Source organism: Agrilus planipennis, unplaced genomic scaffold (genome assembly GCF_000699045.2).
Source record: "Agrilus planipennis isolate EAB-ADULT unplaced genomic scaffold, Apla_2.0 scaffold220, whole genome shotgun sequence".
In the NCBI taxonomy this organism is placed as follows: Eukaryota; Metazoa; Arthropoda; class Insecta; order Coleoptera; family Buprestidae; genus Agrilus; species Agrilus planipennis.
The window spans coordinates 461,013-487,017 of record NW_020439189.1 but is presented as its reverse complement, the minus strand read 5'-3'; the positions used below and the strand labels follow the sequence as shown (position 1 = coordinate 487,017).

At 32.7% G+C, this 26,005-nt stretch overlaps 2 protein-coding genes across 13 annotated transcripts in view; both read right to left on the bottom strand.

Annotated features, from left to right (window-relative positions):
• Nucleotides 1-183: 183 nt before the first annotated feature.
• LOC108739168 (regulator of G-protein signaling loco) lies at nt 184-24,174 on the bottom strand. Of its 11 annotated transcripts, none has more exons than XM_018472925.2 (9): nt 21,614-21,741; nt 4,949-5,093; nt 4,094-4,201; nt 3,439-4,008; nt 2,920-3,117; nt 2,430-2,703; nt 2,209-2,360; nt 1,739-1,970; nt 188-886 (listed from the first exon to the last, which is right to left on the bottom strand). In XM_018472925.2, the coding sequence occupies exons 1-9, from the start codon at nt 21,646-21,648 to the stop codon at nt 360-362; spliced, it is 2,241 nt and encodes a 746-aa protein (XP_018328427.1). In that variant the 5' UTR covers nt 21,649-21,741; the 3' UTR covers nt 188-359. The 11 variants fall into 11 exon arrangements, with proteins under 11 accessions (XP_018328423.1, XP_018328424.1, XP_018328427.1 ...); XM_018472926.2 differs by lacking the exon at nt 21,614-21,741 and adding an exon at nt 18,684-19,113; XM_018472928.2 differs by lacking the exon at nt 21,614-21,741 and adding an exon at nt 18,690-19,113.
• A 68-nt stretch (nt 24,175-24,242) lies between these two features.
• The window catches only part of LOC112905504, an 8,710-nt gene continuing 6,947 nt past the window's right edge, over nt 24,243-26,005 (bottom strand). Inside the window, exons 3-7 of one of the 2 annotated variants that reach the window (XM_025978071.1) lie at nt 25,732-25,875; nt 25,502-25,676; nt 24,919-25,248; nt 24,521-24,717; nt 24,243-24,466 (exon numbers count right to left, since the gene is read on the bottom strand). In XM_025978071.1, the coding sequence (XP_025833856.1) occupies nt 24,384-24,466; nt 24,521-24,717; nt 24,919-25,248; nt 25,502-25,676; nt 25,732-25,875 (929 nt within the window). In that variant the 3' untranslated portion in view covers nt 24,243-24,383. The remainder of the gene's footprint in view (nt 24,467-24,520; nt 24,718-24,918; nt 25,249-25,501; nt 25,677-25,731; nt 25,876-26,005) is intronic. The other variant, XM_025978072.1, reaches the window with a different exon arrangement.

Genomic DNA, 26,005 nt, shown 5'->3' with positions numbered 1-26,005 from the left:
GCAACATCCTTTTAAACTTTTAAGTAATTTAAAATAAATGTCAAGTCAGTTATCAATAATAATTCTTTTACTGGGACAGTGAACTTTTTGAAAAATAAAATTAATCAGAAAACCGAAACAAATTACAAATTAAAAATATTGTATTAAGTAAGGCATTTGTTTTATAAACAAGGTAAATGTAATTTGTACTTCCCAATTTATGATTTTAATTAAATTATTAATAATTATTTATGGAATATTAGAAATACCTTATTTCTGTCGATATTTTCAAAATAATTATAATCTAGATCTATATCTCCTGTTTTGTTCCCGCAAACCAGTGACTAGACAAACCCCTTCCATCTAATTATTCCCATGATTTAAACGAAACTACTTGTTGGCTGTTCCAAATATAAGTTAGAGTTGTCCGTTTTTTGGATGTACTTCACAAGACCGTTCTGACCCCAATTTGACGGTTTCGCAGGTACGATTTTTGGTTTTGGAGGCAAGGGGGGCGGCTCACTGGGTCTTGGACTTGCGTTTGAGAAAGATTCCGTCGATTTTTCCGAAACTTCCGTCAATTTTTCATTGCTGCATTTCAAAGGAGATGACGAGATACTTGGTGAAAGTTTGTTGGGAGAATAAATTCGAAAATTATTTGGCTTTTTGTTATTATTATTACTGTTGTTGTTGTTGTTATTGTTACTATTATTAAAAGCACCGTTATTATTAATATGTAATTTTGTATTAACCGAAGTTTGTTTTACACTCGAAGAAAAATCTAGGCGGTCGTTAGTCTTGGCTTTCAAGAAATCTGGTAGTTCAAAATTGATTTCTGTTCCCCTTTGGTCCTCCAATCGAGAACGTTGTGCCCTTTTTAGACCTTCGTAAAGTTCTGAAAAAGAGACTTCAAATAAAACGATATAAAAAAGTGATATGTAACAGGAAAGTTTTCGTCAAATTTACCTATCTAATATTAGTACAATTAATAAACTTAATTTCATAACTTGTGTAATTTATTTTACGATTAATGAGAAATAGAGAGAAATCACACAATACAGTGATGCAATACACTTATAAACTACATTTTTTTAAGATCCTTTAATTTAATGATAAACTAAAGAAAAATATTTGCATCGAGATTTAAAACTAAATGTTCAAGAGACGCTTGATAATGTGAACAAAAAAAACAATAGGTGTTCACTTTATTGATTTGTTCACGTTAGCGAATGTTATATGTAATACGTATTAAATATCTATAATTAATAAAATAAACATACATGCAATTATAAAACACTAGTCCAAACTCATAAAAAGACCACAACAAATAGATATCACAGTAGTGAAATATTATTTTTCACCAAAAAACCAGAAGTTAGTGTTTAATGAGGATGATTTTTTCTGTTAAGCTTTTTTTATAATCATTAAGTCATTAATGTTGACGACACTATTCGGTCTGTTAGTTTGCCTAATGAATGTACTAATAAAACAGCATATCTCCAGCTAATACGATTGGGGAAGTACCAAAGATTTGTAGCAAGCAATGAAGTAACAGCAATGGTGAAATATCGATTTTTAAGGCCAGTGGAAATTCTTTTCTATAAGCGAATGTTTACTTTGTCTATGATAGATGGTGATCTAGTATAATTAATTTGCTATCACATTATACAGGCCCTGCGTTATGCGACGTTCACGCTATCAAATGTCTACTGTATAATTTAATTAATAATGAGTGAAACATAAACAAGTCAAATCTTACCATCACTTTCAGGACTAGGAAGATGTAGTTTAGCGCCAGTCTTCCATTTGGCAATCAGCGGTCTTTTTATCATGGTGTTGGTTTCATATGACTCATCTTCACAACTATGAACTTGTTCTGATTTTGAACACATCGCGTTTTGTTTTTTTCTTTTTTCATAAATTTCACTTGGTTCTTTCTTCAGAAGCTTACCAAATATACTCGATGAATTTTCAGAACCCCAACCATCACTCTGAAAACAGTTGTAATGTAAATTGAGCGATTACCCGTATGAGACAAATAAATAAATAAAAGGAATACACGAAGATGTTGCAATCTTGCATTATATGTAATATGCATTTAAATCTAAAATAATATGCGAAGTCAATTTTTTTTTATAAAATACTTACTTTAAACGACTTTTTATTAATTTGTAAACAACATAAATAATTAATTATTAATCACCATTTAAAAAACAAATTTTTACTTACTTTTAACGATCCTTGATCTGATTTAGGTTTCGAACATCTGGTATCGCCTTTTTCGTTTAAAATATCCTTGAAAACTCTGTTCGTGACTGTCTCCAAAGATGGAATGTTATTTGGTTTATCGTCAATCTTTTGCCCAAGCTCCATCATTTGTCCTAGACATAAAAATTAATAATTCTTAATAACATCGGTTATTTCGTACCAATCAGACGAATTTCACTTACCATTTTTTAGTTGAACAATTAACCGTTTTTCTTCAACAGAAGTAACAGGCTGGTAAACGTCAACAAAATCTTTTCCTACTGTTATATTAACATTATCCAATTTATAGTCATATTTACATAATATTGGCTTCAAAACGTCCATCAGGATTTTAGTATATTTTGACTTAACAGCTATGACCTTTTTATTGGGTAAATAGAGTTTAAAAATGACCCTCTGTTCAATCTTCACTTCACAGCCAGATAGAGTTGTGGAGGGTTCACGAACATCCAAAGGCTAAACAAATTTTAAAATTACAAAAAAGCGACAATAAGGATTATATAAGTTCTACACTGTGATTATGAAGTAACCGAAAAATTAAAAATTGGAATTTCAAAACAAACTAGGTAAACAAATTTACATAAAAAAAGCAAAAAAGATTTATTTGTTTTACATATTTTTAACTTAATTATCTACCTACACAAGATTATTACGTATTAAAAAATGTTTTACCTTGGAATGCTTATCAGTAAAAACTTCATAACACGAATAGACAATACCACGTTTCTCTAAAACTCTGTTAATTAATTCTTGTATCGTTTCGTCTTTCTTGATCTGCACGACGGTGGTGCTGCCATTATTTAATATTACACGACACAAAGGGTTTCTACATGTCAAGCTACTGTCGTCAGGTAAAAATTTTCCAGACTCCTAAAAAACATAGATGGAACTTCAGGAGTGGTCCTCAGGACTCCTCATTTTAAATTTATGAGTATGAGAATAATTCATTGTTTGTGAATACATATTCCCAAATTTTCGCAATTCACTTGGTAACTTAATAGAAAGTGGGAAAAAATTTTTCAAAAAAAAATGCTCAAATTCATCACCAGGTTTGGTATGATGAGATCATTATTTTAATTCCTGTTACATACTTCACATTACGAAATCAATACAAAAAATTCAATTCGTAAAACAGCTTGAAGAGATACGAACTTTAATCTGATCGTGAATTAAATATTTACATATGTTTACCTGCGATATAAGGGATGTCTTGCTGTTATGAATCTCGCTGCGACCGAGGCGATGAGTCAGATCGTTTGATGTTCCTGTATCCTTTTTTAAATTGTACTCGGTTTCACCTCGATCCTTGGACTTTGATCGATTTTTACGATGCCACGGCAACAGAGATTTTCTCCTGCGGTCTTCCGCGTTACTTAGCGACTTCTTTAGCTTGGTAGGCGTGACGGACGTGGGGTATATCAACAAACCATCGTCAAAATTGACGTCCGCATTCCCGGCCAAACATTGCTTGTACAAGTCGGACTTGAGAAAACGTGGATAACTATCGAACTTCATCAGATTGAATATCTGCTTTTGCGCCTGATCGAAGAGCGAACAACGAGCCTCCTGGAGAGACTGTTCCGTTATTTGCCTGCCCTGGGAGTCAACATTCACTGGCTCTGGGGCACCGAGGCACAGGTGGCGTTTGTATATTTTCTGAGCCTCTGTTGCCCTTTCGGAAACCGATGGATTTCGACGATAACGTTCACACGCTGTCCAAAAGTAAATGTTCTCAGCACTGAACTCCTTCTTCAAGAATGCCTAACAAGTCATATAATTATATTTTAAATGTAATATGTAAATAACAATGTTTAACAAATTTAGCATTACATTTATACACACTTACAGCAAAAGTTTGTAATCCCACGGTATCTTCCAAAAGTTTTTCGAAGGAAGTTGCCCACGCTGATGGTCCTTCTGGACGTTCGTTCTTCCGTAAACCATTTTCATCGTCCTGCAACAAAAAATTTGCACAGTTGAAAAAAAATATTCTTAGTACCTAACAGATACTGAGAATTTAGTCACAAAAAAGCTGGGTAATGAAATTTGAAAATTGTAACTCAAAATTAGCATTCGTTTTTAAATCTCATGCACAGATTATGTTTCTCTTCCTAATTTAAAAAGAATTTTTAGCAAAAACACCTAAAATTGTCGGTTTTCATTTATTTATCGATCTCTATAATATGTTCGGTATAATCAATAGTAATCGTAAGAAAAAAATACTTTCATTACCTTAATGATTTAAAACAGTCTAATAAAGTGAATGAGATCACTAACAAGTGACAATACATTGAGTCCACAATGAAAATTAACGTACCGCAGTCGGTCAGCACCGCCAATTAAATAAAAAAAATATTTTGTTATAAATATTAATTATTATTGATTAATTTTTTAAGACAAAAATTGTAGGTATATTTTTACTGTTATCGTGTATTAAAGGGCGACTATGCCCGTTGATTCTTTCATAAATTAAAAAAAATAATTTGTAAGCATATGGATATAATATGTTTGTACATCGTAATACATATATATTATGTAAAGCATTAATATGCAAAAAAAAAGAAAGCCTTTTACTTAAACATAAGAATTAGACAAAAAAAAAACATTTGTAGACGCGTTAAAAAAACATCTGCGAAAATTATTTAGCATTTAATTTACTGTTAACGAGCTCTGTTAATGAAGGTAGATAATAATTACCTACCTTGGAAAAAGGCGCAAGAGTAGCTAAAAATGAAGCGGGACGACGCAGGCTTCGGCAGGAGCCGGCCCTGCGAAACGAGCCCTGGAATCGTTTGAAGGGCGGCTTCAATGCAACTACCAACCCTGTTCCAACGTTACCATTTTCACTACACATGCAACCATAACCCTCAGTATTAGTAATCAGATTATTTTAATGATTAAAAATAAATAATTACGAAGAGTAAATATAAAGCGAAGAAAAGAAATGGAATATACATTATACAGGATGTTTCAAAAACGTTCCACAAGGGCTGCCTATTCCCCTACTTTAACAACTAAAATGTATGTAATTAAGAAAGACAACTTAACTATTGGAAATTTACGAAAACGTAAAAGGGTCGAACACAACTTTTTTTTTTGAAATTTCGACTTGTAACTCGAAATTTCTAGTTGAGTATTGATTTACCCATTAGTATAACAAGGAATATAGGCCAGAATCAATAGTATCTATCGGGCTGAAGAACCGTAGTCTAAATAAACTGTTAGATCAAGACGTTTCTTTGGTAACTGTGACAAATCTTCAATGACCACGTTGTCAATGCAATACCACCGAAGATGTCAACCGTAATTGCCGACGAAACATAATCATAAGATTGAATTGCTTACTGGATTAGAATTGACTTAGATTAACATTGATTCAACCGTGTTAACAAAAAAAAGTACACGACTCACTTCGTTCGTGTTGTCTTTACATACCCCAACAATTATAATCCTAACCTAATTGAACTTAAAGCTTTCATTCGTTTGATTGTGATCATAACGTTACAGTAAGTAAACACAACATGAACGAAATGAGTTGTATTACTCTTGTCCTTTGTTAAAATTGCTATGGCTTAAACTGGAATTGAGTTAGGTTACGATTCAACAGGCACTTAGAGTTACAAGTTAAAATTTCAAGATGCAAGTTGAAATTTTGAGCTGTAAGTCAATCTTTCGAGTTGCAAGTCGAAATTTTAAAAAAACTATGTTCAGTCCTACGCCTTCGTAGAAATTTACTGTAAATCAATAGGTACAAACAGTTCACTAATTAAGTAGATTGCAGAAAATTAGGATGTAATTTTGGATAATGATTGAAAATATTAAATACATATACCTATACTCCACCTTCAGTAAAAGAATTTACAATTCGTTTATTTTTCACTAATATTTTATTAATTCTTTATCATAATTATTTACCCTTTTAAGAAAGAATTTTAAATTATAAAATTGATCAAGAAAACAAACTGGTACCTACGTATTGTATTCCATCAATTATTACAAATACTTTTTCATAAATAAATAGCAGTTAAACGACACTCACCCGTTTCCAAAAAGCATTTTATTGCTAAAGGCGCCACATAACTGGGTCAATTTTTTCATTTTCCGATATAACAACTAACAACAAATAACGTTCAGCAATCAGAGTTACAATCCGTAAACGATCACAGACCGACTCACGATCAGCATGCCTTCAATGACTGTATCGGCCTTACTTCCTTGTATTAATTGTAAAATATTTTTTTAATGAATCACCTGTGTGCTGTAATAATAGTACAATAATTATACGTTTACCTGGCTAACCGCCGCCCTATCTCTGACTACTGATCGTGAGCGCTTTCTTCAACTACCGATCGGATCATAATGAGAAAAATTAAATATTGCAAATAGTCAGTTAAATACGTAAATTAATCTGTTGCAATACGTACACATAGATACCGTTCGCAAAAAAGATTTATCCTATTATTGCACGAAATAATTGTGCAACAAAAACAAAACAACTTTTATCAATACGACGTAAAGTGCTTTTATTTTTCGCAAAATAACGTCTTTATTATAGATTAAAACACTTCCTAATTATTTATTATTTCTCTACATTAACCCCCCCACCCTAACCACTTACATAACGCGTCTTAATATCCAATAATAATTCAATTTCAAACAAATTCTGAAATGGTTACGTAATGCAAATCTTGATCTCCGTCTACCCCGACGTAACAGGACCGTAACGTTTAATATGTTTAAAATGAATAGGTAATTGAAGGACAATATCTATTTCTGCACTAAGTGCCTCATCATTTTCCCGTCCGCTGAACTCATAATATTTGAATAATAATCGACATACGAAATATTTGACCTTTGCGATCTAAAAATAATCTCTCATCTTAAAAAGTTTTCAGCACAATTATCGTCATACCAAATAAACATGTGAAAAATATATTACGTCAGTTATAATCCTATGATCCTATTCTCTTTGGTTTAGGTCTTTGCCGCTTTTTAACGTCATATAGTTATTAGCAAATGCAGAAAGAAAAAATAGCTACATTAGTTAGAGACGTAAATATTTACGTTTACACATTTTGACGCGTATGAACATAGATTACTGTTATTAGGGACTGTCCATAAATTACCCAAATTAGGAAGGGGAGGGGGCGTTACCGTCCTGCTATGTAGGGGAGAGTTTGTGTAAAACACTGCATAGATGATATGTAGTCTTTTAAATAAATTTCCCTTGCTTAGCAATGTAATACTGACCACCCTTTAATATTAACAAAAAACAAAATTTTTTCAATTAAAAGTGAATAATTACTGGAAATTAAAAAAAAATCTTATGTGAATGCAAGCTTAATTTTACAGTGACTGCACTAACGTAACGGATTGAAAAGAAGGGAGAAGTTAGCGAAGTATACTTCGTTTAGTTTCTCTAGCGATGTAACCTTTAGCTTGACCGGCGCAAAGTAGAAAAGGACAGCACTAGGCCAGAAAAAGAAGGAGACAACTCTCGGCCAAACACTCAATCGGTGAGGAGCGTATAATCCGTACAGTACAGACCATTTTATCCACTAAAATTGCATTGCTGTGCTGTTATTGGTACCAATTACTACTGAAAATATCAACGAGATGTTTGTTTATATTTGAAGACATACTAAAGGTTTTAAAGCTTGTTTTCGACAAGCACTACTATTCATGATTGAACAATACTTTTGGCAAGTAGTGTACAAAAAAGTATGTTTAATGTACAAGAGTCGAGTGTATAATGTGCTTTTTTCTCCCTACCTCCGATTTTACCATTGCGCATCCAAGACATTAGAAGGAGCACATCGCTAGAGAAAGTAAACGAAGTATAGCTTCAGTACTCAGTACTGTTGCATGGGGGAAGAGAAGGGGTGAAAAATTGAGGAATTCTGCGTTACGTAACTTGTGGACAAACTCTTATTTAGTTTTTGGTTGAAAGTTTAAAGTGAGAATAACGGAAACAGTATTTTTTTTTCTGGATAAAAGGTACCCTATGACCTTTTCTGTATTCGTGACAAAGTGGGTACAAAATTTCCTGATGATCGCTTAAGTAGTTAAGGCGTGAAATGTTAATAAATAATACGTTTTAAGGATTATCGACGATCACATAAAACTAATTTATCTATCTATCTCTCGTGAACAATATTTTTTTTCTTTTGTCCTTTTCGGTAGGTACCCCTGACAATTTTTCTATAAAAAATTAATTAAAAACTATTGTTTTACTAACTAGGTAATAATATCTATACAACTACACACGTAATAAAACCACAGAAAAAAATATTTGTCACGTTTTTCAAATGTTATTCAAACAAAAAAATTCCGAAACACAACAGGGGAAAAAAAACAACGCAACGCAAAATACCTTTTTACTGACCGAGAGGGTTAAATGCATTAAGTAACAGGTGGTGTACAGGTGGTTTCCGGAATTAATCATTATGCGGAAACACTGTAAATTGTAAACGTGCATGGCATTCTGTCCGGTGAACTAAAATGTCCTTATGAAACAGTAAACTATTACGGTAACGTCCTGGATAACTTCGGTTAGACCGTGAGAATAACAGCGACATTTACACAGTAACTGATAATACTGTTGCAATAATGATTGCAGCGCGTTTAAATTTTTATTTCTTGATTTCCAGATAACTACCGCTTTCTGTTTATAACAACTGCAGTTACTTTGATTTCAACACAAATTAAGATTCATTTTTTAATCTTATCGTACTTCAGTTTACCATTTCAGTCATAAAATAATGAAGCTATAATGTGTAAGTAAAAATTCACAATCTAGCTAAAACATTTACTTAACGACGAAAATTTTGCAATACTGTAAACTCAAAATGTAAACTATTTCCAAAATACGAAAAATTTTTTCCTTTGTCTAAGGAAATTTTGAATTGTACTAAAGTATTCTTGTCATTCCTGTATTTTCGATTCGACTGATAAACTAAACTTAGTTTTTACCCACACGATAACTTGTAATTTTTCATAAAGCCGTTCCTTAATTCCTCTATTTTGATACTTTGTCCTAATTAAATCCTTCATTAAACACCCTGTATAACGTGTATAACTTCACCATTAAATCTGAGTGTTTACATACTACAAAATTTACCTAAAAACCATCTTCAGACCGCATTCACAACAAGCACCCTGATCGAAGCACTACCACCGACTAACTGAACAGCTTTTAGCACCCGAAACCGAAACAAAAATTACCAACTTTGCGTTGCGTATTTCATTAAATTATGTTTCATTAACCGGAAGGAAATACTTGAAGTGGCCGAGTTCATGGCTCTAACAAGTGCACTACTAATCTGCAATTACATATTTCATGTATGGGACCACCTATTATATCGATAAATTAAAAAGACTACGACCCTGAATTTTCATTCGAACATCCAAGATTCATACTACAAACCAAAATTAGTAACATGTAAATTCAGCAATACTTTATACGTAAAAATTTTTTACTCATATTCCACTTGTTCGAGTTTTAACGAAGGTCAATGTCAAAGCTCGTTGCCCCAGAAGCGAAAAAATAAAGTATGAAGAAATTAAGTTACCTAAAGGTATCCACTATTTCTCAAAGAGAAATCACATGGATCTTACTAATATTCAAATTTCTCCAATGAAAATTTTACAAAACTCATTTGAACTATTCCCAGTTACTTCTTAAAATTTCATATATAACTTGGAGGCCTTTATGATAGAAACTGACAAAAAAATAATAACTACAGGCTAAACGTCGGTGTTGCTTTTACAACAGTAAAATTTTTCACACCCCAATTTTGACCCTACTCTGCTACACTCTTTACAAACTTCTGTTTTTTTTTTATATTACGAATTTTAACCAAATAACCGTAGACCTTATTTACCTAGATTTTATCTCAACTTCGCTCGCGTTTTTGTGCTAAATACCTGTCAAAGATCATCGACTATCACATAAAAATATTTTTTTCTATCCCTCGAAAACAATATTTTTTCTGGATAAAAGGTATCTTATGTCCTTTTCCGTATCCCAGACAATGTGTCTATAAAATATCATGATGATCGACCACATGAAACTATTTTTTTTTATACCTCCACGGATAAAACTAAATTTTCATGAAAACGCAAAATTTATAATTTTCTATTGTAAATGACTGAATTTGCCGTAGAAATAGTAGAATTGATNACGCAAGTACTTTTTTTTTTTCATGAATATTAATGTAACCTGCATATTTTTAGAAACTAATTATTCTTCGAATTACATAAACTTCAAATACTGCGTTTTTGTTTACGGCATTTATGCGGAAAACATTTTTTTTTCTTTTTAGCCTTCAGTAAACAACCCAGATGAAAGAATAACTTTATAATTGTTAAATTATACGAAAGAAACGAAGCGAAACTGCACGTTACAGCGCAAAAATATGTGGTTTGGAATATTATGAATTCTTGAAAACTAACGAACAGGTACAGAAGAGAATTTGCACTGCCTTTCTTTAATTATTACCAGAGGAATTTGTACATGTACATTCAACTTTACGCAATTATATCTTCTGAAACACTTTCGAACCACTTCTATGAAAACAATAGAGCTACTTATTTACAAAGACAAGAACAATGTACTTATTTTTACTGGTTTGAAAGGTTCAATACCTGATACCTACTATAAACTTACACTTTCATCTAATTTTGCAGGAGAAAACTAAAAACGGACGTTTATCATTGAATAACTTCTACTATTACTTACTATTAAATTATGTGTTTTTTTTCAGGGTGGCGGTCAAATAATTACACAACTATACGTTTATTGTAACGTTTCAGTTTATTTAACCATCTTCAGACTTTTGGAGTGTTACTGCTTATACTCAGATATTAACTATTGCAGTTGTTTAACATGTCCCTTATAATTAGAATCGTCAACATTTTCCCATCATTTTTGAATACCTACTTTACGTTTGTTTATAAAACCATACACATAATATATTATGTAAAAATAACGCCGTGTGCTAGTTCTATCAACATAATGGGCAACAAAATAAAATAAATTTTTATAGCGTTCACATTATATCAACATTTTATTTTTTTTTTACTTTTTTGTTTTTTTGGAACGAGGACATTCCTTGATAAATATTAGCATCAAGGATTAAGACAAATCAAAATGTTTCAGTAGCTAATAAGTAAAATCAGCTTTTATCTCTTATTTGTTCGATAAACACACACTTTAGTCGGCCTCCCAATTTCATTAGTGAACTAAATAAAATACCCTTGAGGATTAAACGAAAATAAATAGATATTTGCTCCAATTAAAAGACTTCAATTCACGCAAGGGATTAAATATTAACAAAATAATATGTTTTATTAAAAACCATTAATCATAAGGAACCAAGTATTATGTAATACTTTTAATTATAACGCTGACCGAGAAACAGTCTAACAAAAAGCAAAAATTTCATCAATATAACTAATAAAAATGTACAAGTCGTGAAATAGGGGAGAAAACTAACATGAGAAAAACTTTTGCGAAGTAAATTATGGTATGAAAAAACCTATGGTTCATGAGTGGAGTACCATGCATTACCTACTGCAGCTATGACTCAGAAATTAGTGTTCTGACTGTTTAATAAGCGATTACAGGAAATTCTTATCCTTAAAAGGAAACAATATTGTGAACCCCATTTAATAAAAATTTTTGTGTTATTTATTAAAGTAGGTACTCCTTTTTACGAAAATTAATTTTTATTCTGGTAAAGGTCTAGATGATGGCCCCCACCCCCTTCGGTGGTGGGGGTGGGGGGAACGAAAGAGGAGGTCTCCCCCACCACTGTAACATAAAAATTTCGTGGCGGTCTCACCCCCATAAAAAGTTATAGGGGTTCAAAGTTAACATATATGCCAATTTGTATACATTTCTAGGCATGTAAATATTTATATAGTCATTCTTAAACAATATTCAAAGGTAAAACTAATGAAAAATACATAAAAATATTGAGAAAGTTATATAAAACATTATTTAAGTAGCTTTATCAATAGGGTAGGTTAGGTTAGGTTATCGGGTTTTGTTCAAGTGACCACCCTCTTTCGATCCCCCACCTCCACCCGCTTGAAAATAATGTTTTATTTGAATTATAGTGTATGAAAATTGTCAAAATAATCAACTTTCAACCCCCATAACTTTTTATGGGGGTGAAACCGTCGCAAATTTTTTATGGGGCTTTACTAAGGTGACCACCCTCTTTAGATCCCCCATAACCTCTTTCGACCCCCCCTTCCCCCACCCCCATAACTTTTTATGGGGATGAGACCGTCACAAACGTTTTATGGTACAGTGATGGGGGAGACCTCCTCTTTCGATGCCACCCACGGCCCACCCGCGGCTTCGTTCGCGAAGATGATGATGAAGATCATCGACGACCACTTCAAATAAATTTTTCTATCCCTTGGAAAAAAGTATTTTCTTTCTGGATACCCTAGGTTCTTTTCTGAACCCCTAACAATGTGTGTACAAAATTTCACGATAGTCTTCATAATAAATTTACATTCACGTTAATATTTTATGAGAACTAATTTCTGGAAAATAATTTTTGAAATCACGAGTGTGGACTTACTTTATAAGGGTTCGATTTTTTCTTTTTTGAGATACAAAACCCAAAAACGGTTACAAATAGGAACAACAAAAGCTAATTTTGTTGCAGAGGTTGGTAATATGCATGGGCGATATCAAAATCAAATAACTCCTTGGTTTACACTACAATTATATTCACATCATATGATACTAAATCGATCAAATAATGCTCTTATTGACATGTAATTGATAATTAACTGAATCTAAACAATGGAACGCCAAAAAACAGACACGAAGATTGAAAACCGCAAACTCTAATTCAATGGCTTTAAAAAGTTGGATAATTGGACCGAAAGAGTGAAAAAACTTTTGAACGTTTCGGCTACCCTTTCTTTACATTCAAATAATTAATTAATTAATAAAAGAGCATTATATTTCAGTCAATTTGGCATTCTTAAATGTGAAATTTGATTAAAAACCAATGAGTATCTTTAACATTAAAATCGCCCTTTCATTCCTCTATATCAGCATAGTGAGATAGCCAAAATCCAGAGATTTACAAAGTTCAATTGTAATAGGATTGAAAACAAAGCTTATGTCGTTTCGTCTGTAACGTACCACGTGCACTATGTGTCTATAGCTTCAACAAAAAATTCTTCCGTCTATTAAAGCGCTATTTTAGGTCTGAATTAATTGAACTGGCTCAATAAAAACTTCCGGCATTTTCATTGTTGTGCTTGTGGCGTAATAATTATGGTAGAGCAGTAACATGAACGTTTGACGCAAACCAGGACGTGACGGCTCAAAAGTTTCGAAAACTGTATGCGATCTTTCTTTTTAAAAAAGAAAAAGTCGCAAATTCCAATAACTTATAATCGAACCTAATGAGAAAACACATTACAATTTTCAAGTTCGATACGTTTTTACAACAATAAATTAACATGTAGCAGTTTATGTCAAGATTTATTTAAAATTTTGAAGTTCTGTTAGAAGATTAGATCAAATTAAAAAATTAGATTTCTAAATGATTTTTGAGAAACTTCGGATTGCTTCTGCTGTTTAGAAAATTTGTTAATCAAGCTCAATATTGTCGTATTAAAAACAAACAAATTTTTCTACAGAATCGAAAATTGGTCTAAGAAAAATGGGCCATCCCACTGACATTTATCAAAGTAGGTATATGTATATGCTTTTTGTGTTCCACCTACCACATACTAAAACCGTTCCATTCCGAGATGTGGTTCCTTTACCGATTTGGTACATAACATGAATGATTTACACCTACAGAAGCATTGCTAAATGTTTTTGTTTATGTTAACTACGCCTATGCACAATGAATTCTGAGCGCAATTTTGCATTTTAATTAATTAAGCATCATCTTTCTCTACATGGACTGGTAATAAACAAGTTGATACAATCGTTTTCACGCCACAGAAGATTCGAACGTCTAATAAAAAGAAAACGGAAATGACACACTCTACGTAGTCAGCGTAGAAGACGCGGGACAAATATAGTTTGTAATAGCGAAATTCTTAGATAGTGTATTAGGTATATTGAGCAAGTTAAATTTCCAGTCGTTGAACTGAATATGGACATACCAAGAAAATAATTCTCGTAATTACCGTAAAAAACTAATATTACACACTCTATACTTGAATGCGACTCAAACTCCGTTTATTGACCGACTACATATTTTATTATAATTAAAAGGTAAACAACGTTCCAACACACGATATTTTATCGATTTCATACTTTTTGCCTGTATAAGTTAATACTGACCAAACCCGATTTCAGGATAAACTGTTTATCCTAGACCAAAGTAGTTTATCCGAAGAGCAACAGGATCAACTGACTTAACATAGTCCAAATTAATTCGTCCTGAATCTGATACCGGCCGAATCCGTTTTAAGATAAACTAGGATCGCCTAGGTCGAACTGATTTATCCGAAGAGCGATAGGATAAACAAGTAACGCCTAGGTCAAACTGATTTATCCGAAGAGCGAAAGGATAAACTAATTTAGCGTTGTCGAATCTGGTTTGTCCTGATTCTGGTACCAGCCAAATTCGTTTTCAAGATAAACTAGTATCGCCTAGGTCGAACTGATTTATCCGAAGAGCGATAGGATAAACAAGTAACGCCTAGGCCGAACTGATTTATCCGAAGAGCGATAGAATGAACTATTTTAGCGTAGTCGAAACTGGTTTGTCCTGAATCTGGTACCAACCAAATCGTTTGCAAGATAAACTAGGATCGCCTAGGTCGAACTGATTTATCCGAAGAGTGATAGGATAAACTAATTTAGCGTAGTCGAAACTTAATTGTTCTGAATCTGGTATACCTGCCAAATTCGTTTTCAATATAAACTAGGATCGACTAGGATTTATCCGAAGAGCGATAGGATAACCTAATTTAGCGTAGTCGAAACTTATTTGTTCTGAATCTGGTACCTGCCAAATTCGTTTTCAAGATAAACTAGGATCGCCTAGGTTGAACTGATTTATCCGAAGAGCGATAGGATAAACAAGTAACGCCTAGGCCGAACTGATTTATCCGAAGAGCGATAGAATGAACTATTTTAGCGTAGTCGAAACTGGTTTGTCCTGAATCTGGTACCAACCAAATCGTTTGCAAGATAAACTAGTATCGTCTAGATCGAACTGATTTATCCGAAGAGCAATAGTATGAACTAGTCGTAATCGAACTGATTTGTCCTGAATCTTTAGTAGCAAAACCCCATTTCAGGATAAATTAAATTCACTTCAATTCAAACTAGTTTATTCGAAAAGTGACAGGATGAACTATTTTAGCGTAGTCCAAACTAGTTCGTCCTGAATCTGGTTAGTAGGAAAGCACAGTATATTAATATAAATCCCGTGAAAATTGCAGAGGATGGTAAAACCTTTTCCTAAAAAGTAGTAAATGCAATTTCTTACTCGGGAAAGAATACTGCACATTCATCTCTAATATAAAATCCCTTTTTACCCTAATTAGTTCGGAATTACATATATTCAAGTCAAAATCTAAACGTCAGGGAGAGAATGGAAATTAATTGACAGTTTTTCTTAGTAAAAATTCTAAAATAATAACGAATCATCCGCGTACCTACCATACCATTCACACGCAGCTGAGTATTTACTTATGTTACTTGAATGACCGAAGTATGTACACATTATTATCTACTGTATGTAATAAGAACACTCATTAAAATGTACTTGTGTTGGAGAATATAAACGGACGTTTTAATCGACAAGGCCTGGGTCATAAGCTTCTACATAAATAATGTAACTGCTTCAAATTAAGACAACTAGACGAAATCCCACGCTATGGATAAAACAGAAAATTTTAAGTTGTGAAATGTAGGGTAGAACATATGTTTAATTATTTTAAATAAAATCAATACATTCCAACGTTTTTGGTTTAGGAGGTTGAAAATAACATTACAGCAATTTGTTTTTAAAAATAATATAAATGAGGCTTTAACTTGCTCTAACTCTATTTGAAAAACACAATGAAATACGAGCAAGTTACGTTTCTTTTTTTAAGAAACTACAATAAAACTATTTTGCCACATTGTGGCTTCTTCGTTCATTCTTTCACCTGAAAAGCCCACAGTGAAACGAAAGTAATTATTATGGAGTTTGCATTAATAAAAAAATTTCGTAAATTATTTTTATTTGATTGTGGTTTTAATATTAAAATTCTGCTTGAATGTGCTATATCAACATTCAAAATGTCATAGTCATATATATAAGAAAGGACCTTTAATAAAAGAGCATTTATAAAACCAATAAAAAAATACTTATTTCGGTTCTTGAAACTGCAAAATTACTTTTAAAATGCACAGAAAAAAATAACAATTTTCGAACATAACATTAGCGCAAAGCTGTAAGTTGTTAAATTCTCATTAATATTCTAATTACTGCATAATTTTCGAAAATAAAATCGTGTTAGCGAATGTACAAGATTTACTTTTAACATTTAATTTTAATTTATAACATACTGTGTGTCATTTTTTAGGTTTTACAATCCCCCACGTATAAAATGCAAATAAACAATACTAAATATGCAAAATCACCCACAAAAGAATGTCTGCTGCGCATTGTTCCTACTTATCTTGGTGGCACATTAAATTGGCCATTCATCTATGACCTTTGTGCATCTAAATTTAATTCGTCACACTTTGTTGTGCTCCATTAGCGATATTATCCCTAAAAGAAACATATACTCTGAATGGTCATCTACACTGTGAATGCAAGTTTAGTATGCAACGGAAGATGCGTGCGCACAGCTAACGAAAATTCAGCAGTGTGAAGTTAGCAGCATCATCATAAACTCTTCAGTCCGAAGACTGGTTGGATAAGCACATCTACTTCTTCCTATGTTTAGACCATCTTCGTATTTTTTTGAAAACTCGAGCAATCTACATCTTTAACTATCAGTAAATGCGAACAGTAATCTAGTCTAGACCATCCTCTACCCCTCTCAACTCCTGCGTCTGCTTCTAATCTAACGTCTCTAACCAACCCTTCATGTCTGAGAAGTTATCCTACCAACCTATCTCACCTATTATTACTATTATTATTATCATTTACGATTTTCAATCAAGAAATTTCTTAATTGTTTCCTTAATCACTCTCAATAGCTCAAATGTAATTATTTACTACAAGACATCGATCTTTTACGCAAGTACTTTTTTTTTTTCATGAATATTAATGTAACCTGCATATTTTTAGAAACTAATTATTCTTCGAATTACATAAACTTCAAATACTGCGTTTTTGTTTACGGCATTTATGCGGAAAACATTTTTTTTTCTTTTTAGCCTTCAGTAAACAACCCAGATGAAAGAATAACTTTATAATTGTTAAATTATACGAAAGAAACGAAGCGAAACTGCACGTTACAGCGCAAAAATATGTGGTTTGGAATATTATGAATTCTTGAAAACTAACGAACAGGTACAGAAGAGAATTTGCACTGCCTTTCTTTAATTATTACCAGAGGAATTTGTACATGTACATTCAACTTTACGCAATTATATCTTCTGAAACACTTTCGAACCACTTCTATGAAAACAATAGAGCTACTTATTTACAAAGACAAGAACAATGTACTTATTTTTACTGGTTTGAAAGGTTCAATACCTGATACCTACTATAAACTTACACTTTCATCTAATTTTGCAGGAGAAAACTAAAAACGGACGTTTATCATTGAATAACTTCTACTATTACTTACTATTAAATTATGTGTTTTTTTTCAGGGTGGCGGTCAAATAATTACACAACTATACGTTTATTGTAACGTTTCAGTTTATTTAACCATCTTCAGACTTTTGGAGTGTTACTGCTTATACTCAGATATTAACTATTGCAGTTGTTTAACATGATAGAAAGTTTAAAAATAAGTTAATATACGAGTATAAGCAGTAACACTCCAAAAGTCTGAAGATGGTTAAATAAACCGAAACGTTACAATAAACATATAGTTGTGTAATCATTCGACCGCCACCCTGGAAAAAAACACATAATTTAAAAGGTAAATTTTATTTATAATAGCCCAATCATTTAGGCTTTTGACAATTTGGTAAAGACTTTCGGGGTCAATAGGTGAATTGACGATGTCCTGACTCGGATCTAAAGGCCGTTGCAATTATAGCAAAATGTAAAAAAAATCTAATATAACGAAATCCAATGTTTGTTACCTTCGGAATCAAAAGTTTTACGTTCAAACGAATGCACGTTCTTGAACACCCGGTATGTATATTTGTACACAAAACCCTTAACCACTTTCTACTTATAGAAAAATGTTAGTACTAATACTTTTACACACCCCAAGAAGCGTAAACAATTATTAAGTAAAAAAAAAGTAAAACTTACACGTACATGTCTGTCATAGTTCAAACAATGAGCATTTTTGCAACTGTTGCACATCGAAATTATTTTCGAAAATTTCTACTGAAAAAAAACCTATACGAATATAAAGATTTAGATTATTCAATCGCAAAAATGTGACCAGCACACTTCTTTACACCAATTTCAAAATGCAATAACGCATCGTACGAACACCAAATCGGACTTTGTTGTATGGAAAATGCGAAGGTAATCAACAATTTTTGTGCGCTTATCGCTGCATTTATTACAAGAAGCAGCCGTTCACTTGTTGTCGAAACGTCATTGCTTGTTTTAATTGTTTTACAAATGAACAAAACGACTACCGCTACCGAACGAATCCACACGCGCTCATTTTATGTGCAATGAAAAATATACGCGGGCTACGCGGCCGGAACCTCGGAAAACAATTAGAGTCTGGGTGGGATCTCCGATTAATCAAATAAGAATGGAGGGAGACAAGATAGACGGGAGAGCATGGAGGATCCGCAGCAATTTTCTTTAATTCGCAGTAACGGAAATGGATTACGAAAAACACCGATCGACAAATATTTTATGATGTAAATGCAAAAAAAACATATTTAACGTATTCCTACTGATATGCTGATTCTAGAATTAATTCCGAAATTGTAAAGAAGTGTTAAATAAAAAGAAAATAGGAGGTTACATTTACTTTCTGTAAAAAGATCGGTAATTGTCTAGTCTTCGCTCGAAGGGAGATGGTTTGGTAGAGGGAGATCAAAGGACTTCATCCCCATTTATAAAAAATGGGAGGAAGTTATGGGGAGGCGAGGGAGGTAAGGTGGAATCTAAAAATAGAAATAGTAAAAATGTAGATGATGGGACGGTTGCTCGGTTAGGGGGGGGGGCTAGACTGACCTTGCCGACCCCCACCATCTCATCATCAACTATTCATTTACTATTTTCATTTTTACCCTCCACCACCACTTTTTATCAACAAGGGTGAAGTCCTTTGATCTCCCCCTTCCCCCCCCCCAAACCCTACCGCTTTGGCACTTCGTCCAACTGATAATATGTAACCAATGACGGGAAAATTTAAGTTGACCCTACTGACCCGATTTTATCAAATATGTTATGTTAAGTTTAACGTCTTCTTTTTGAGAAGATTGAAAAGAAAATAGCGTTTTCACACATTTTTGGTCATAAAGCACTACTTTATTAGTTCATCATCATCATAAGGTCATCAGTCCTAAGACTGGTTGGACACGTACCTCCACTCTTTCCTATCCTGAGCTAAACTTCGCATTTCCCTAAAACTAGAACAACCCACATCCTTAACTATTTGCGAACAGTAATCTAATCTAGGTCTACCTCTACTCCTCTTAACTCCTGTTTCTGCCTCTAATATGTCTCTGACTAGACTTTCATGCCTGAGAAGGTGTCCTACCAACCTATCTCGCCTATTTTTTATTGACTTCCATAGAGTCCTCTGTTCTCCTATTCTTTCCAATACCTCTTCATTTCTAACCTTTTCTACCCACGATATCCTCATCATCCGCCTATAACACCACATTTCGAACGCTTCTAACCTTTTCTTTTCCGCCGCTCCCACTGTCCATGTTTCGCACCCGTACAACGCCGTGTTCCAAACATACACCTTTAACAACCTTTTTCGAATTTATTAGTTAAAGTTAAAAAATGTTTAGAAATATGTAATCACTTTTTCGCTATGATACCCAACTCGAACCGGATATCGTGTCGCTCCAAATCCTGGAATCCCTTTAGACACATTAGAAAAAGCAAATACTATATGAGGCCTTTTTTCCTTTTTGAATGAAATGGTGTTTTAGTATATTGTATGTCATAAATCAACAAGCACTACTTTAAAATAAACTTAAAAATGTTTAGGAAACGTAAATTTCTTTTCGCTATGATACCCAACTCGAACCGGATATCGTGTCGCTCCAAATCCTGAAATCCCTTTAGACACATTAGAAAAAGCAAATACTATATGAGGCCTTTTTTCCTTTTTGAATGAAATGGTGTTTTAGTTTATTGTATGTCATAAATCAACAAGCACTACTTTAAAATAAACTTAAAAATGTTTAGGAAACGTAAATTTCTTTTCGTTATGATACCCAATTCGAACCAGATATCGCATCGCTCCAATTCCTAGAGGTTCTTTAGAAAAATTAGATAAAGCAAATATCCTATGCCCTATGGTCCCTTTTCAATAAAATAGCGTTTTCGCACAAATTAATAAGCAGTACTTTAAAATACATAAAATTAGAAAAAGTTTAAGAATGTGTAATCCAAACCTTTTCGCTATGATAACCAACTTGAACAGGATATTGCATCACTCCAAACCCTAAAGGTTGTTTAGACAAATTAAATAAAGCAAATATCCAATGGGACCTTTTCTACCTTTTTTAATAAAATCGCGTTTTCGTTATGAAACCAACTTGAACCAGATATAGTTCAAAATTCTAATGGCCGTTTAATCAAATTTGAAAAACCAAATGCTTTTTGATCAAAAACACTAGTGAAAAAAAAATCCTAGGAATGTGTTATCAAAACCATTTTGTTATGATACCGAACTCGAACCGGATATCATTCAAAATCATGGTGACCCTATAGACAAATTTGGAAAACCAAATGCTTTGTGGTTCCATTTTTACTTTCATGCATAAAATACATATTGTTTTCTCTTCAACTTTTACTTTATTTTGTCTTTTTAATTACTTATTAAGTAAGCAACAACTTGAGAATAATAAAGAAGATTGTGGCACATAACTTAATAAACTCAAAGAACTTTGTGGAGAATGAGTGAATGACTACATTGAAAGTTATTGTGGTAATTAGGGGTGGCACTTAACTTTAATTTACAAATTATTACTTTGTTAGTATCTTAAGGTTAATTTTTTGCATCAAAATAAGAAAATAAGCTAGTGACTCACCATTGCCATACTGTCGAATCGAACATCAGCACCATTGTTCCAGCTGCATAAATTTTGCAAACTACTGTAACTACACATTTCAACAGTTTCCAACTTGCTAATTTCTTCGCAGCTACAGTTCTGTTTTGATGTACTGTACACTTTTGGACTAAGTTTGTATTTCATAAATGAGTTGTTATGTTTATCTGAAGTAAGGGTATCATAGCTTCCAACAATTTTTAATTGATTTCTGTTGTACGTTTTATTGGATAAATATAATGAATCAGGCACTTTAAAGATCTTATCAGTTGTCCTCAAGCTGTGAACGGAAACATTTTCAACTGAACTCAATTCTTCATCTACTGAATGCAATGAAACACTTTCATAAGATTTTTTATCCAAAGGGACATCTACAGCACGTTCAGAATAGAATTCCATGCCACATTTTGCATGATTCTGTAAATTATTCATAGAAAACGTTTTTGGATCTGGCATAGCCCTTACAGAAAAGCGGCTTGCTGAATCACAATCATAGTCTTCATAATATTCATTATCTGCCACAAATCTGTATTCAGAAGTTTCAATTTCCTGAGCTCCATCAATATTGCTATTAGCCTTTATATCATCTGTAAATTGATGTTGTCCACACCCCCCTTCCAACGCTCTAATATTATTTAACATGTTTTCTCTAAAATGACCATCAATCTTAGTTTCATTTACTTGAGTCTCTGTGTTAATAATTTTGGCCAAATTATTTACTGGCATCGAAACCTCAATATTGTTAATACATCTAATGCTTTCTATGCTATTGATACCTTTTATATGAGATGAGGCAGTGTTTCCATTATTTAGAGGGTCATCCAAAACATCTAAACAAATGCTTGTGGCATCTATAGCTGATGGCCTATTATTATTGCTAACATTACTTGCAAGAGGTAACTTTTTAGGTACTGGAAATTCAACTATTAAAATTCTATCACTTACATTACCACAGTCATCTCGATAGCCAATTCCAGAATCTGAATTACTAGATGCACTAGGTTGGGGTGAATTTGCTACGAGAGGTAATAAGTCATCATTCAGCCTACCACCTGGATGTAAATGACCATTAATTATAGCTCTATCATTGACAGAATCTTGTAATTTGTAGAGATTTTGAACTAGGCTCACTATGTAAAGGGCACTTCTTGGAAACTCAAGACAATTTCCAGTTATAACATCTTTTGTACAAGTTATCTTAAACTGGTCTGCTTTCTGTAAATGGGCACAATGATCTCCTAATTTAGGATCAGTTAAGAAAACATGACAACTGTTTGAAATCTCTATATCAGCTTTGTTCATGACTGAGTCTTTACATAATGCTGCTTCATCATTTACTGTTTCTGTACTGTTATTATTACAGACTGCACTTGTAACTAGTCCAAAGTATCTGGTATCTTTGTCAGTGGTTGAGCTAATATAAACAACACGATTTAAAGGATAAATAGCAAGTATTTGATTGGAAGCATTTTTTAATGTTAAACAGCTTGGTAAAATTGTCATAAGTATTAAAGTGGGTGTTCTTTTTTCTTGACGAAGCTTTTTAATGCAACTACACACAGTTTGTAATCGAGAATTAGGTAATAGTTGTTTTGGCATCTCTATTGTCCCCAAATAGCCAACCAGAGCTTTGTACTCAACAGCTCCTTCATTATAATCATTTGCAACAGGCCGTGGAAGATTCACCTTATTTAAAAAGTTTGCATTCCATTCACAATATGGTTCAGTTGAATTCCTTTCACTGGCACAAGACTGGTTTTGCTGAAATCTATCATTTGCATGATCATTGCTTTTTGACAACTTTTTTACTGGACTGTTAATTTTAAAGTCATCAGTACATTTATTTACTTCTGACTTGTGCCTGTGACCTTTTGGTTTATGTAGGTACCTTGGTTTTCTATTGTTTACTAATCTAGGCATCTCATTTTCTTCATCACTACTATCTGAGTAGTAATTTTCAGCAATGGTCATTCTAATAGGACCAATACTGCTACCTATAAGATTAACTACTGCATCATGTGTACTTTTTGAAACTGGGGTACCATTAACAGAAATTAAAAAATCTCCTGCCCGAAGTCCAGCTTGATCTGCTGGTGAATTAGCAACTATACATGAAAGAATACACGGCTGTTGCCCTGATATAGTAAAGCCAAATCCATTAGGGCCCCGAATTACTTCTGCAGTTCTAATGCCATAATTTGGACGCTTTTTTCGTCTTCTACTGGGGTGCATTGTATCCCTTTCTTGATATAAATTCGTTTATTTCGAAATACTTTAAAGTAAGTTATTAAAAATCACATTAAGTCAGCTACACTTATTCACAACAATCTAAAACACAATAACATGTTTTTCTCTTCAATTTTTTTAAATGGCCGTTACCAAAAGAATCAAAGAATTTGAGGCATTTGCCCTCTAGCGGTAAATATTTCAAATACCTTAACAATACATAGGTCATACAAGAAGTAAAATCATTTCTAAATGCATAATACAAGGTCCATTTAAAAATTTTATGTTATACTATGTGTAAAATTTTATATTATAAGAAAAAATAGGTTGCATAAAAGAATTTAAATTTTTGTTTGATAATCTAATATTTATAACAAAAAATACATTTTCAGGATCCTAAAATAGTATATTTAACTTAATATCAAAACAAAGAGCATCGCTTAGAAAATAATATGAATGAATGAAAACGTTTTTTACTACCTTAATTCTATTCTTTAGATAAAAAAATATATACTTTATAGTTATATTATGCGGTAGATCCCTGTGGAAAATTACCAGCCCACCTTGAATAAACAACGTTTTCGTCACTCTCAGTTATTGTTTTATACCCTAAAAAAAATGATATAACCAACGATTAGGTAGAACTGAAATTTATGAAATTACCAAACTTTATATTCCCAAGTCTGCTATCGGAAGAGTACATTGGTGTGGGCTCAGCCTCTGTTATTCCCGGTTCAAAATCTTGTATTTGAGATTGAAAGAACGGTGGAACGTCTTGGAGTGGATGTGGTCCCAAATGAAATTCGTTCACACTGTCTCTTTCTTTCCAAATTGTATCCATATCACTTATATTCCTCTTCCTAAAAACGCATTTAAAAAATGTTTCTTCATAAAATAGTAAAAAAAAATAAAGATGATAGCAATTATTTTTAAAGCCAGTCCAACCACTATCTCCGGACTTTTAGTCATGTGGACAGCGACACTATGGACTTTTTGAGTCTTCTTAATTAAACTTTTACAAAATAGATGTATTTGTACGTAGTAAAATTTAGTTAAATTACCCTGAGCTTCTGTATACACTTCGCTTTATTAGGCATCTCACCAAATACATTGCGACCATAAAAACAACCAAAACGATGGAAAAAATCAAAATCCACGTGGTCAAATATTTTGATCCATCTTTTCCTACGTAAATGCCCAATCCTATAGTATTCAAATAACGTTGCGCCAATTTGTCCCACATTTCTTGTAGACTTGTAGAATTCAACTGATATCCAAAATAATCATCTGCGAGCGCAATAGGGACGGCGAAAGTTAATGTAACACATGTAGAGGCTTCTGCCCAGTTTGAAGGACAAGTGTTTAAATAAGTAATAGTGACATTATCAGCCCTAAAAGGTAAAGACAAAAAAGTAATTAAATTGCAATTACAAGACTTCAACAAATACATATATAACAGTAATGAGATATCATTTTTTGATGGCTTATCATAATTAATATACACTGTTCACATTATGCGGTATATTCGTTAAGCAATGTTCACACTATCGAGTATATTAGTACAGTACAGTACACAGGAAGTATTATAAGATTATTAGATGTGACTAAAATGGTTCTAAAGAATAAAAAGTAAGTATTACGTACGTAATTGAATTATTCAATACGAAGCTTTTATGAGAACAAAATTCTGTAGCCATTTTAGCAATTACATTCTTTAGCGACATAATGGTCGCACTATTATTATATTCCAGAGCGTTTTTGCCAGTAATCGACACTGTTATTTTATCTTCTACTACAGTTTCATTTTTGGTACCATTTACTGTAAATGTAACTTTTTAAAAATAATTTCAAATCAAAAACATTTCTGAGCTTACAAAATCGTTGTATAGTCATGTTAAATCCGTTACTTCCTTTGGTGTTTTCATCGTATACTAAGAACTTGATTACTGCACCACTACATGTAATGTTATAGTCATAATCGGTTGTAGAATTGGTAATTTCTTCGATTTGCGTGGAATCTGAAAAGTATTGTTACTTTCTTAATATTTATCTTAGATGAATAATAACAAAAAAAAACAAAACTGCAATTAATAATAATGAAAAAAAGAAATTAGTCAGTTACAAGTGCTAATAACGTAATTTTAAATA

Excerpts from the sequence above, each read along its gene's own strand:
- LOC108739168 (XM_018472921.2), bottom strand. The coding sequence starts at position 23,863 with ATGCACCCCAGTAGAAGACGAAAAAAGCGTCCAAATTATGGCATTAGA. Across the intron at positions 2,361-2,429 it reads AATTGTTCAACTAAAAAATG|GACAAATGATGGAGCTTGGG; the intron begins GTAAGTGAAATT and ends TTTTATGTCTAG. Across the intron at positions 1,971-2,208 it reads CAGATCAAGGATCGTTAAAA|AGTGATGGTTGGGGTTCTGA; the intron begins GTAAGTAAAAAT and ends AACTGTTTTCAG.